The 12,124-nt window shown below is 43.5% G+C and overlaps 1 protein-coding gene across 1 annotated transcript in view; it reads left to right on the forward strand.

Moving 5' to 3' along the window:
- Positions 1-12,124, forward strand: part of LOC144146085 (uncharacterized) — a 96,730-nt gene that overhangs the window by 33,664 nt on the left and 50,942 nt on the right. The window contains 6 exon segments of the mRNA XM_077678024.1: positions 610-692; positions 694-746; positions 871-924; positions 6,996-7,099; positions 8,467-8,558; positions 11,697-11,815. Of these exon segments, the coding sequence (XP_077534150.1) occupies positions 610-692; positions 694-746; positions 871-924; positions 6,996-7,099; positions 8,467-8,558; positions 11,697-11,815 (505 nt within the window).

Consider the following 12,124-nt stretch of genomic DNA (forward strand, 5'->3'; position numbering starts at 1 on the left):
GGTGCCTGTTACTTGACCAATGGCTTCCACATTTGGAACTGTTATGACACACTTGCAACACAGTCTACTAGTGAATATGTAAACTTAAGACTGGAGTACTTAAGAGAGGCAATGTTTGAGTTATTTGACGAAATCGCTTTTTTCTCTATTTGAACCAAAACTTCTTGATATAGCTATGCCGAAGTAGGACTTTTTTTTTTACCCTTATTTTGGGAACCAAGGTGGGAGGTGACAGTACAGAATTTTAATATTTAGAGCTTTTGCATTGATGAAATGTATAACTTGAAGTAAAATAACGCTTGTTTCCTGCTTAATAAATTAGCAAAGCTGTGTACTTTTTTTTCAGGTCGTTTATGACAATTGGGGTGCATGCTTTTGCCCATGCTAATCAGTTGTAGGCTTCTTTGCGGCTCCAGTGGTCATGGGAGAAGGAGCCTTCCTGTCGTTTGTTAGTTTCTTGGGAATACATTGGGGACCACATGTTGACTGCTGCGGAAGAATAAGTACTGTATGTAGGGTCCTACTGCACATTTATTTGCTGCGCTTGGAGTGGGGTTGCCAGCATTTCGATCTATGCCCAGACTTATGGATCGTTGCTATTTTGCACAGGGCCCTGGAAGTGTGCGTCTTGCTCAAACAGGAGACTGAAGAGCATCAACTTTGTAAATAACTTGGCATCAAAAATCAAGCAAAAAAAACAAGCGCTTTCACAATGGCATGATGCGGAAACAGAAGATTGCCACCCTGTAAGTGATATGCTTGTCTCCTTCCATCTGTGTGTTCGCTACTTTGCCACTTTGTTCCTGTGTGTGACGCATGTTTTGCCTGTTTCTTGCCCTCCTGCCTACTTTTGTGCACAATGCTCCACAGTCAAAGGCCGACCAAAGACCAGGCAAAGGTCTGCCGTTCTAAGTTGCAGAAGAGGTAGGTAGCGGCAGCCTTTATGCCATGCTCAGGCTTTAGCGCACCTCTAGTCTGGCGCCGGGCTATTAAAGTTTCGAGAGGCTATTTTGTATGACTGCAGTGATCAGGGCTACCTGTGCAACCCTGGTACAAACAAGGAGCTATTCGTGCTCCTCCCCACGTTTTTTTATTACTGAGCAGCTACCTGAGTAGTGGGCTCATACATGTTACAAAGCAGACTGAAAATGCAGTATGGTTATCGTTTGCAGTGAGAAATCTTGTGGCTGAAGACCTGCAGCACTGGAATATAGTAATGAAAGTGTCTCAAAGTTTAATTAGGTCGAATCAATAATAGATGGGGGAGTGCCTCGGAGCAGCCAGGCCATGCTGCTCGGAAACACTTCGCCTTTGCTAACAGACTCTTTACATCCCATAAACTCGCACACGGCAGCATAGTGGCAACAACGCCTAGTGTTGGCAGAATTGCATGTTTCACCATTGGCAGTGCACTTACGTCTTGGCACTTTTAATTGGAAAGGAACTGCAGTTCAAGTGGTGGTATTTTTAAACGAGTGTCTGAATGGTGCCAACAAAAAGGTACTGTGTGTGAATATTGAGTTTCGTGTGGGTCCAATACCAGTGTTAGAGGAAAATTAATCTTTGTCTGTTCTTAGAAATAAGAAAACGTTGAAAGGTAAGCAAGCGTGCGAGGCTCGCGCTATCCTTCTTGTAGTCTTGGTCTTTGATTGGTGCCCTTGCAGGCCTTTCACGGTGTCTTGATTTGGGGCCATGTTTGCTGATCAAGGTTGCACATTTTACACCGAGCTGCATGCTGCCTTGTACTATTACGCTGCAAGCAGTTTCCAGCTTTACTTATTTGCATGGAGATATATGTATTTACGTATATATTTATTGACAAGCTCTGGGCCTTGTGTCTTTGGTGTTACCACATAATGGTAAATGATTTAACTTCCGGAAAACTCACTTTAAAGGAGTACTGACACCAATTTTCGGCGTTAATATTATTGCACAGTTCGCTTTCTTTGCTCAACAGAATAGCCTGGCTGAAAAATGAGCGGCCTGCGACGCAAAGAACATACTTCAATTGTATCTCATTTATCGCGCCGACGAACAGCATGCAGAGCGGCACTCAGCAAATGGACATCAGCGGGACATCATCCCGTGGCAGCCAAAGGAAGTGACGCGACAGCGCTCGTCAAAAAGTCGTGACGTCACTTCACATGCGCGGCCCCACGAGCGGTGACTGGGCGCCAGCGCATTCACACACGGTGCATGTAACCAGAGCTACAGGCATAACCGCTGTCCAGAAAGGCACTGTTGGCAAAAATAAAGTTCCACACACGGGAGAGGAAGCGATAATATAGCCCACAATTGCAACAGAAGTCGCCATCAGGACTTTTATTGAAGCGGTCATCGAATTTCCGCTGCAGTGGTAGGCCTAGCAATTCAGGCAGCTCAGCCGTTCAGCTCCAGCGGCGGCACGGTCGAAACAACGCCCCCATCGCACAGTGTTTTGACGTCTGCACTAAGCGGTGAGGTCATGCCGGGATTCTGTCATATGCGCCTTTCGGGGTGAAAGCGCGGGAATTTGAAACGAGATTTTCAGGCCGTTCAATGTAATTAATTATCGCGTACTAAAGTATTTAAAATGCTGTTTTGGGTTCGCCAGACCATTAAGCATCGATAATAGGAATAAAAGTGGAACAAAATTTTCGTGTCAGTATTCCTTTAACAAATCACAGACATCTAAGTAAGAACTGCTCTCCTGAACAAGTGGGCAATGTATCGTGGATATATTGGTGGGGCACCTTCTCCTCAGCATTAGTATAAAAAAGTGAAGGTGCATTGATAAATGTCCTAGCAGCAGGATCACTGCGTAGATTATTACCACAGTGCGTTTGATGTGTAAATATGTCATAAGTACAGATGTGAAAACCCCTTAAGAGCAATTTCGTTTCATAAGTGAACTTTGTTTCTTCTCTCTAGGGTATAAATTTACCCAAGTGTAGCACTTTGCATTGAGTCCTCAGGCTCTAAAGGGCCACGAGCAGTTATATAAAGGTGTGCCATAGATAGCCTGATGATCCATCATAGTTACCATTCAATGTTGCTTCTTGTGCATGTGCAGAAATATGCCAGCCTCTGAATTTTGAGGGGGGGGGGGGGGGGGGGGGGTGGGGGGGGGGGGGAGCTGGCAGCAGAATATAATGTGGGTATATTCACACTAGTTATTTGCGCTGAATGAGCATGTTATGCGAGCACAAACTGCAGAGGGTCCATTGCTCGCGGAAACAAAGGGATCCGGTAATGACAGGGCTAAACATTACTGCATACAGACTGATCGTAGGCGAACCAGTAACATGGAAGCAAGGCATTAAAAAGCACTGCAGAGATCGAGATGGTTCGACTCACCGACGGAATGCCGGGGCAGCGGGGCACTGCACATGCGAACACGATCGCAGCTGGGTGGCAGCGGAACAAACGGGTGCTTACGGGAACGTCCCCGGAGCGCGCGTCCTCACAGTCCAGAGGGCATGCCTTCTCCTCCGACTTCCCGCAAGACTCCGTCAACTGGTGGCACTAATTGCAGTGCAAGAACCCGTTATGGGCAAGGGCACTCCCCTCGCCAGACAGAGCGAACCCGTCGGGGTCGGAATGTACGGTGCGTGTTTCCGCTGCCTAAGAGACACGTTGCGTAACAGCCTCTGTGTGGGAAAGCTAGCTGAAGGGGGGGTCGCAGGAATACCGCGATTCCCGCGAGTATTGTGTTAATGTGGTATTGTGGAGTGCTCGTTTCTTGGCCCCCTTAACCTTGTGAAATTTAGTACCCACGAAATGTTCTGAAACATCAGTTTTGATGATACATTATAAAATTTGGAGCCTGCATACAAAAGGTGGTTCACTGTAATTGGGGGTCATCAATGTTGAAGTCTTGGAATAGCAATTAAACAACAAAAATTAATTCAAAATTGAAATTGCAAACATTCGAACACCGCTTTCTAACCACGCTGAGGAGACTTACAAGCTCAGGCATTGGGAGCTGAAAAGGGCATTTGTAGTGCACGGAACCACATGACTGTGTGGCCTGCGGTTGTGCGGTTCATGTAAGTGCACTTGCAGCAGTCCTAGCAGGCTCTTCCTTAGTGTCTTACGTGTAGGGACGCTTAGCGCTAGCGTGCACCCTAGCTGTATAGTGGAGGGGTGGTTATTTTAACCCTTTCAGCCCTGAATTTTTTCTTTCTGCTGAAAAGATTTTTGCTATGTGTTTTCTTTAATATTTGTGCCCTATTAGTTTACAAACAAAAAATTGAGCTTGTGACGCGTGTAATTAGCGATCTACAGGCATGCCAATTAATTAGGTCATTAGGCAATTAAAATTTTAAAGTCGAGTAGAAAAACTTTTTTTGCTTGTTTTCCCAAATTTTGGAAAGAACTCAACCCACATACAAAAATTGAAGCTGGTAGTGCAAATATTTTTCGATTGACAGCCTTGTAATCTAACTATGACTTCAGTCCTTGGAGTCATCCTGACGTCAATTTGGTCTTCACTGCAATGCCTTCCTCTTTCATGTGTTCAGCAATAGCAAAAAACGAACAATAGTTATATCAATCGGAAGGGGCATCCTTAAAGAACTATTTCCCAGAAAACTATCTGTTTTCGTTTTGTTCTCAAATTGCTAGAAGACTTTTAGTTAATGTCCTAAATATAGGACACCAGGGCCGAAAGGGTTAAAACATAGTAAAGGGTGTTTCTTCTTTTCTACCATTTAGTAGCCCCTGTTTTCCTCAAACCCAGGGAGGGTGCTTAGAGATAAAGTATGTTCACTTTTCAAGATTCAGCTTTGCTAAAATGAGGAAGGTGCCCACAATCAAGAAAATTTTTCACTTTAAAAAGGAGCATTAATACATTTTATTATGAAAAATCATTCTTGATTGGAGGTAGCAGTTTCCCATCTGGGCATGACAGTTCTGAAGTTTTGGCAGTAAGCACACAACTTTTCAATCACTGTTCTTTTGCTCTGTCAAAAAGGCACAAGGCACACCAAACCAACTGACCCCCAGATTTTTGTTTTGGACAGTGAGAATGAAAGAACACAGGATAAGTTTGCAAATGAGGAAACTGCAGCTGTGGAAAATAAAATTTCAAACAGAAGGCTAGTTGGCCACATCTGTTTAAAATAAAGGGTTAATTTCCACATTTCTTCATTTAGCAGCATGGGACAGTTCTAACTGAAAACATGTGACTGAGATCTGTTCTCACCTAACCCTTTGAGGGTCGAATTTCGTCGCCAAATGCGTCCCCTCAGGGTCGATTTTTTTTATTGCTGATTTAAATTCTACGGATGAATCTATATCGAGAAAAAATAATCAATTTTTTTTAGGTGACCGTACAGTGACAAAGAAATCATTTGTGTTGTTGCATACATGTGGTTTATTATGGCGTTATTAAAAAAAAATTCTAAATAAAAACGAGAGAGTAACAAGCCGGCACCTTTTGAGTGAATTAAAATCAGATAGAAATCAGTTTCGCGGGTGCAAAAAGCGGGAAGCGCCCAGAGGGCGATAATGAAACCAGCCGCTGCGCGCCCGCCGGCGTGCGCCGGCGCACGCGGTTGGATGTGGGAACGATAGACGGCGCACCGCTCATAAAATACAAAAAGAAAATGAGAAAAAGAGTGCTGTGGCAGGTGCAAGAAGTGAGAGGCGCCCGGGGACTCGGTGGGCGATACCCAGCGCGCCCCCTCGCTAGCGGATGCGCAAGCGGTAGCCGGCGCGCCGCTGAAGTAAATCATTAAAAAATAAGAAGAGCCATCGGCGCAAGAAAAAAATCTGACGTATTTCCGAAGTGTGGCAGCACATGCCAAGCAAGAGAAGTTGGCGAAAAAGGCGCGCTTTTTAAAGATACAAGCGATGCCGTACATGTACGTCATTGACCATTTTGAAAGTGTTTGCCGGTGCCGTACATGTATGGCTATGACCCTCAAAGGGTGAACAGCACAGTTCTAATATCTGGAACCTATAATGCACTACTGTGATGCTTTACATTAGTGATCACTAGAAGAAAACTGCATTTCAGTGGAGGCTGATACTTTGAAATATGCAATAGCATAGAGGTCACTTGTAGGCAAGAAGTAGCATCTTCCAAACCCATGAAATTGAAGTTAAATTTTTATAGGCCTTGAGTGACCTTGAATTCGGGCGATGCAAATTATGTGACCGGCTTTTCGTGGCTTATCAAAGTGTGGTCCTGCACGCTCGCCATCAAAAAATGCTTTCGGAATTTTAAGCCGGCTCATGATTACACTCGCACTGATTTATACATCGACTTGTGCAGAACTGCATATCGCAGCATCAGACAGAAAAGAAACTAGCTTTGGCCGGTTCCTGCATGTGACGCTACATTCTTCATTGCTTTGTCCTATCGTTCATTTGGTTCACCATCTGTCCCTATGCTCCACCATAGCTGTGATCCACCATGCCTTGAATAGGAAGGGGGCTGACGTCCGGGATGAAATAATAATGAGCACAGATAAGCAAGACTGTGAATGTGAGAACACAGTGCATGTTACTCCTGTGTAGCTGTATTGGCAAACGTCATTTTGATAGATGTGATGGAGGGCAAAGTCAGTGGACTGTTCCCTCTTCCCGATGAACCCGTTAGTATACGGGTAGGGATGCAAGCAGGAGGGGAGTAATTGAAGTTCTGCACTATCTGAAACTGTGTATTAAGCGCATTTGGGATGATCGAAAATGTTCAAAATAGCGTGCCTTTTGTAGAGCTCTCTTAATATTATTGTGGGTGGCTGGCTCTAAACTAGTTTACTTCCAAAGGATAGAGTTGTATTAAAGATTTGCACTCAGGGTCATGTCATTTTTTGAACGTAATTTATATAGGTTTTGTGTGGAAGCACAACAGTAGTAGTGAATTGCTGCATGTGCTTTCCTGCACCCTTGAAAATGTTTGGATAGGGCCTTGAAAGACCTTGCATATCATCGAATTCTCGTCCTGAACGATAAACTACGAACTCTGAACTTGCTTTCTTCCTTTTTGCACTTACGCTTGGAAACAGGAAAGATGTGAAGCAGGCAGCATCACTGAAGGCTAGGCAGCCTCAAAACTGTTTTCCTACATCAAGGTCCATATCGAAAACGGTGCGCATCAAGCCTGCCACACGTGAGTTAGCCCTTGGTGGTTTCTTGGTTGTTCTTGCATATTCCAGGCATGTTTCTCGGTCCGTACGAATTGACTATGGTTTCCTGTTGTGTTACATGTAGCCAACAAAATTGGGTTTTAGTTTTCGTGGCCAGCACCTGACGAAGGAACGTGGCGCCAAAAAGCGGGAAACCGTGCACTGAGCTTGACTGGACTGGGTTTTCTTTGATCAACCGAGAACACACACATTGTGCATCGATATTTGAAGGAAAAAAAAAAAAAAAAAAACGAGGAGTTGCATTGTCTAAGTCAATCTCCCATAGGAGAGATGCGGCAATCTCTTATAAACAGTTGCTGAAGGTCCAGCAAGAAAATTCCTTTTCTGTCCGATGTATACATGCTCCAATGGTAGGGGCATAAAATAAAAATGTTTTTCCATGCAACTTCACAATGACTTAGGTCTTAAGTTTTAATAAAATGTGAGATAAGGGTGATCATCTCAGCAAACTGCAGTAACTTTATGCTGCATTGCTGTCGCTAATCGATTTCAGAAGAGCAGTCATTTCACAGCTAGAAGCAGTAACTCTCACCTGTCTTCACATGCTCAGTCACATGGTGTCAACTGAACGTCACGAATAGCGTTGCACTTACATGCTGCCTTGATGCTGCCGTGGTCTTATATTAGCTCTAAAAAGTTCTTCGCAGATATCACTCTGCGTAGGGTCTCAGAATCCTTAAAGTGCCCATTATTTTTTAGTTTTAAATTCGCATAGAGAGACAGTTATTTCGTTTAAATCGAAAGAATTCTTAGCCTAGAAGATCTTGCACAGTTCATGGCCATAATGTTGGCAACTCTGTCAGTCATCTCCCCTCCTGGGAAGTAAATTTAGTCACTGGAAATTGCCATCACCGAAATGCATGCTGCACATTGCTCTTACCCAAATATCAATTGAAATTCAGCCCACTGTAGCCACGAGTCTTATGAGCAAGTCTGTTATTGTTGGAACAAAAGAAGTGGCAGTAGCCAGCCGAGTGTTCAGACTGCCTGGAAATTGTAGTGAGTTTTTTGCTGGAATTGTCTGATAAAGTATCGGGTGTTTTCACAGACTCGATTATTGGGGCATTTTTGCTCTCCCCATCAGGTCTGAAAAATTTGTCATAGAGTGTACGGTTTGTTATAATGACAGTCAACTGTAACATTTAAAATGTTACGTCTTAAGTCATCCTTTGTAACAACTTTAAGTCATCCTCCACAACAGCAGTCAACTGTGTTTCACAGGGTCTCACTTAATTGGCAAGTTAAAAATAAGTAGCAGGATCAGTTTCTGCAGTTGTAGAGATGAAAGGTAGAAGTTTTGTACAGTTCTATTGCTTTTGTTATTTGGCAGGAAATGCTCGGGATACATCATCGGACTTACCTCCATCTGTTTCTGAAAAAGACCTGAAAACCTTCAAGAAAGCACAGGATATGGCATTAAAGGTAATAACAATGATGCCTTTGGTTTTTCCTGTGTGTGGGAAGAAGGGTATTGGGGAGTGCAAAAATGTGACTTTACAGCGCTTCGCTTCTTTTGTAACAAAAGTACCGTCAGAAAATTATAATTGTGTGGATCTCAAAAGCTGGGTGAAATTATGTAAGGAGAAGTTTTAAGGGAAACTTAAGTGTGACCACGAGGGGGTCTGCATTGGCAGATTACAGTAGCATGAGTGTGAACATACCACTCACCACTGCGGCAGTCATTTAATAATGAGAAAAAAAGGCTAACACCACAAAAATAGGCATTGTTGTCCCATGCATTTTTCGACACTACGATTTGGGACATTATAAATTGTAAATAGCAAAATAAAATTGGTCAAGCGTGTTTATGGTTTTTTTTTTTTAAAAGAAACAGCTACGTAGGACCTACCTGCAACATTCATAATCCCGATGGTGACCAAACTGGTGTGAAATACATTTATGACTACTATACAACATGATCAGATGACAATTTGGTGCCAATCAGATGCCAATCAGATGCCAATCTGATGACAATCAGATGCAATTTGCTTGAGGGAACTCATATGCCGACTCATTTTGCTCCCATTTTTCCAAGCCCCAAGCTGCCACCGCCTTCTAAAGGTAGCGGTTGGAAAAGCTGCTGGGTCTTGTCCTTTTTAAAAGTGCGATGGGCTAGTTGTTAATTGTAATGCAAGAAGAAACACTGCATGGTGCTCGAATGCTGTTCTTTTTTGGAAGGTGGTGTAGTGGAATGTAAGTTACAGCATTTTCTAGATTCATACTCCTCTCCTGCCCTTGTGAATCGCATTTGCTTGCATGGTGAACACACCCCCATTTTCAGTCGTAAAAATGCATGCCAAGGCAGCACTTTACAAAACACCGTAACTACGGGGTTCACTGGAACGCAGGTGCTACCTTGTAATCACTGCTGCGGCAAGCCCGATGGCTGTTATCTGAAACCCTTCAGCGCCACAACGAGAGGTGTCTGGCCTTGAGCCCTGATGTCGCGGCACTTGCAATGGGCAAATGTAGATAACTGGGCATGTAGAAAGGCTTCAGATATCTGATAATTCTGTTCTTGGTTTTTGAGTGGCTTCTAATGCTTGTTAGAACGTGGTTGAAAACTGATTGCAACTCTTTCTTTCTTTGTTTCTTTCTTTCTCACTCTCTCTCTCTCTCTTTTTGGGGGGGTGTTGTAACTGACAAGTACTTGCAGAATAAGTTTAAAAAGTGGCTCCCGCCTTGTGCAAGGGGACACAACACTGAAAAAGAGAAGTGGAAGTGCTTACTTCGCATAATAAACACACCGTCAAACACACGTAAACAAGTGCATTCATTGTGCGAGTAAATACGGTATTCGGAAGTGGAAAAACTGGTTAAAGATTAAAATTCTCCAATGTTTGTGGAACTCCACTGTGTATTTCCTGTAAGTTAGAGTGGTTTTCTGAGCGCATACTCCCCCCATAAAACAAACTGGTAGAATTGTTTTGATAAAAATCAAAGTAGTCGTCTTCTAAACACGTACCCTTCCAATAGCCTTGTGGTCTGTGGCACTCACACAACAGATAGCATTGCTGCAAAGGCTGCAAAACAGCCCTCATACAGCTATTGTTGTGAAGTGGAAATTCCTATCTGGGAAAGATGTTAGTGCACATCAAATGAAGTAGCCATTAAGATTAAAACTCTTTGTGGCATGCTTGTAGTCCAAAAGTTGTAGACCAGCAGTAGAACTATGTGCTGGCATGTTCAGGCTTTATAGTTTATTTACATGAGTACCAATGGGCCAGGCTGTTATAGTATTCCCCATTAGGTAGTTATTACTGAGGTAGCAATTGCCCAAGCAGCAAGAATAAAAAAAAGTGTCTGGGAAGTCGTCAAGTGCAACAAACCTTGCACTGAAAGGGGCACTAACAGCTGTATTATATCTGTGCTACACGGCCGTTTCAAAGGCCTTGAACCAAGTGTCTATCGACCACCCCATCGTAAATGCATAGGGCACACCTGTAAGTTAGCGTTCAACTGTCAATTGAAAGTTGCCATGTAGCACAGCCATTACTGTTTATTTGAACTGAAATATCGCACGTTTTGTACCTCTCTCAGCTCTAGTCTGAAGGCCTACGAAGCCTTGTTCGCTAAGAAATGAGGTTGTGCGGATATGAATTTAAAACTGTGAATTTGAAGTAGGCACTGGCTGTTGCACATGTACAGTTAAGCGTTAATATAACGAAGTTGTAAAAAAAGGACACTTCAATTCATTGAAATTTTATTACATCAAAATACTGCACCTAGCATGCAGAAGTTCTGTTATATCCAGTTTTTACTGTATGCACTTGTGGTAAGTGGTACAAAGGCTCTCGTATTCACCTGCATGCATCTTTTGACTGCACTTGTGCACAAAGCGAACCATTTCAGTTAAAATGAAACTGAAATAAAGCTGTGAGCTTTGTGCCTTTTAAGAGGGCACATTATCAGCAAGTTTCCTCGTACCTTTATTTTACACTTATACGTTCCTGCCTCGGTGTTTGTTTTAGAAAAAATGTTTGTAACAAGCTCTACCATTTACCATTCAAAATTTGCAATGTCACAACATGTGTGTGGGGTGCCGTTACCTTTTGGCTTTTTCTGTGTGGGAAACCAGTGGGATGACCAAGTTCACGACATATCTTTGAATGCTTACTGGGTCTGACTTGTACAGTTTTTTATTTTTAATGAAGGCAAGGTTTGGCCTTTTCCGCTTTTATGGTTTAAAGCGTAGTGTGTGAATTTTTTTGTTGTTGAAGGAGGGTTGGCCTCCATTGGATGTTCCAACACTTTTTGCCTTCCTTTCTGCAGCCTTGCCTCATGATGTAAAATTTAAAATAAATCTATGTCTGCTGCTGGTGCAAGTGGTATAGGTGTATTCACCACACTCTGACCTATCGACATAGACCAATTTGCTTTCCCACTTTAGTGTCTCTCTAACACTAGAAGTCACAACTTCTGTTTGCGCTTCAAAGTGAGCATGTCTTAGTTTGGTATAGTGTTATCAGGGAATAAAAGAAATCCAGTGAAAAATTGCATCTCTGGCAAGTTCTGCCATTTCTTCTGACGCACCGCGTGTGCTGCTGTCGCTCTGTGCAGACAATGGGCCAGGATTTGGTTGTGCCTGACCACCAGACCAGGTGCCCTGCTGCCATTGAGTTTGGCCAGTATGAAATACAGACTTGGTACTCATCCCCTTACCCCCAGGAGTATGCCAGGTGAGACTAGCTGTATGGTCGCAAGCACGAGCACTTGCAAAGCAACACCTCTCAGGGGTGGAACTGCTGCGCCATTGTGCGCCAATTTGCCCTGCTGCACGAAGCTGCGCAGAAACGGCAATTTGCGTGATTATTGTCCATTGAGAGCATAAAACGCCAAATTTAGCCGAGTCTTGTCGTCATCCGGGCAACACTGAGCACTGGCTACACAATAGACGCAGCCGCATCCATAGCCACGGCAGTTCGGTACACTCATGGAGGAAAGAATACTCAGGAGATATAGTGCCTAGAATATACTAGGTATATTCT

Source organism: Haemaphysalis longicornis, unplaced genomic scaffold (genome assembly GCF_048455015.1).
Source record: "Haemaphysalis longicornis isolate Haplotype H1 unplaced genomic scaffold, Haemaphysalis longicornis Haplotype H1 scaffold_1, whole genome shotgun sequence".
Classification (NCBI taxonomy): Eukaryota; Metazoa; Arthropoda; class Arachnida; order Ixodida; family Ixodidae; genus Haemaphysalis; species Haemaphysalis longicornis.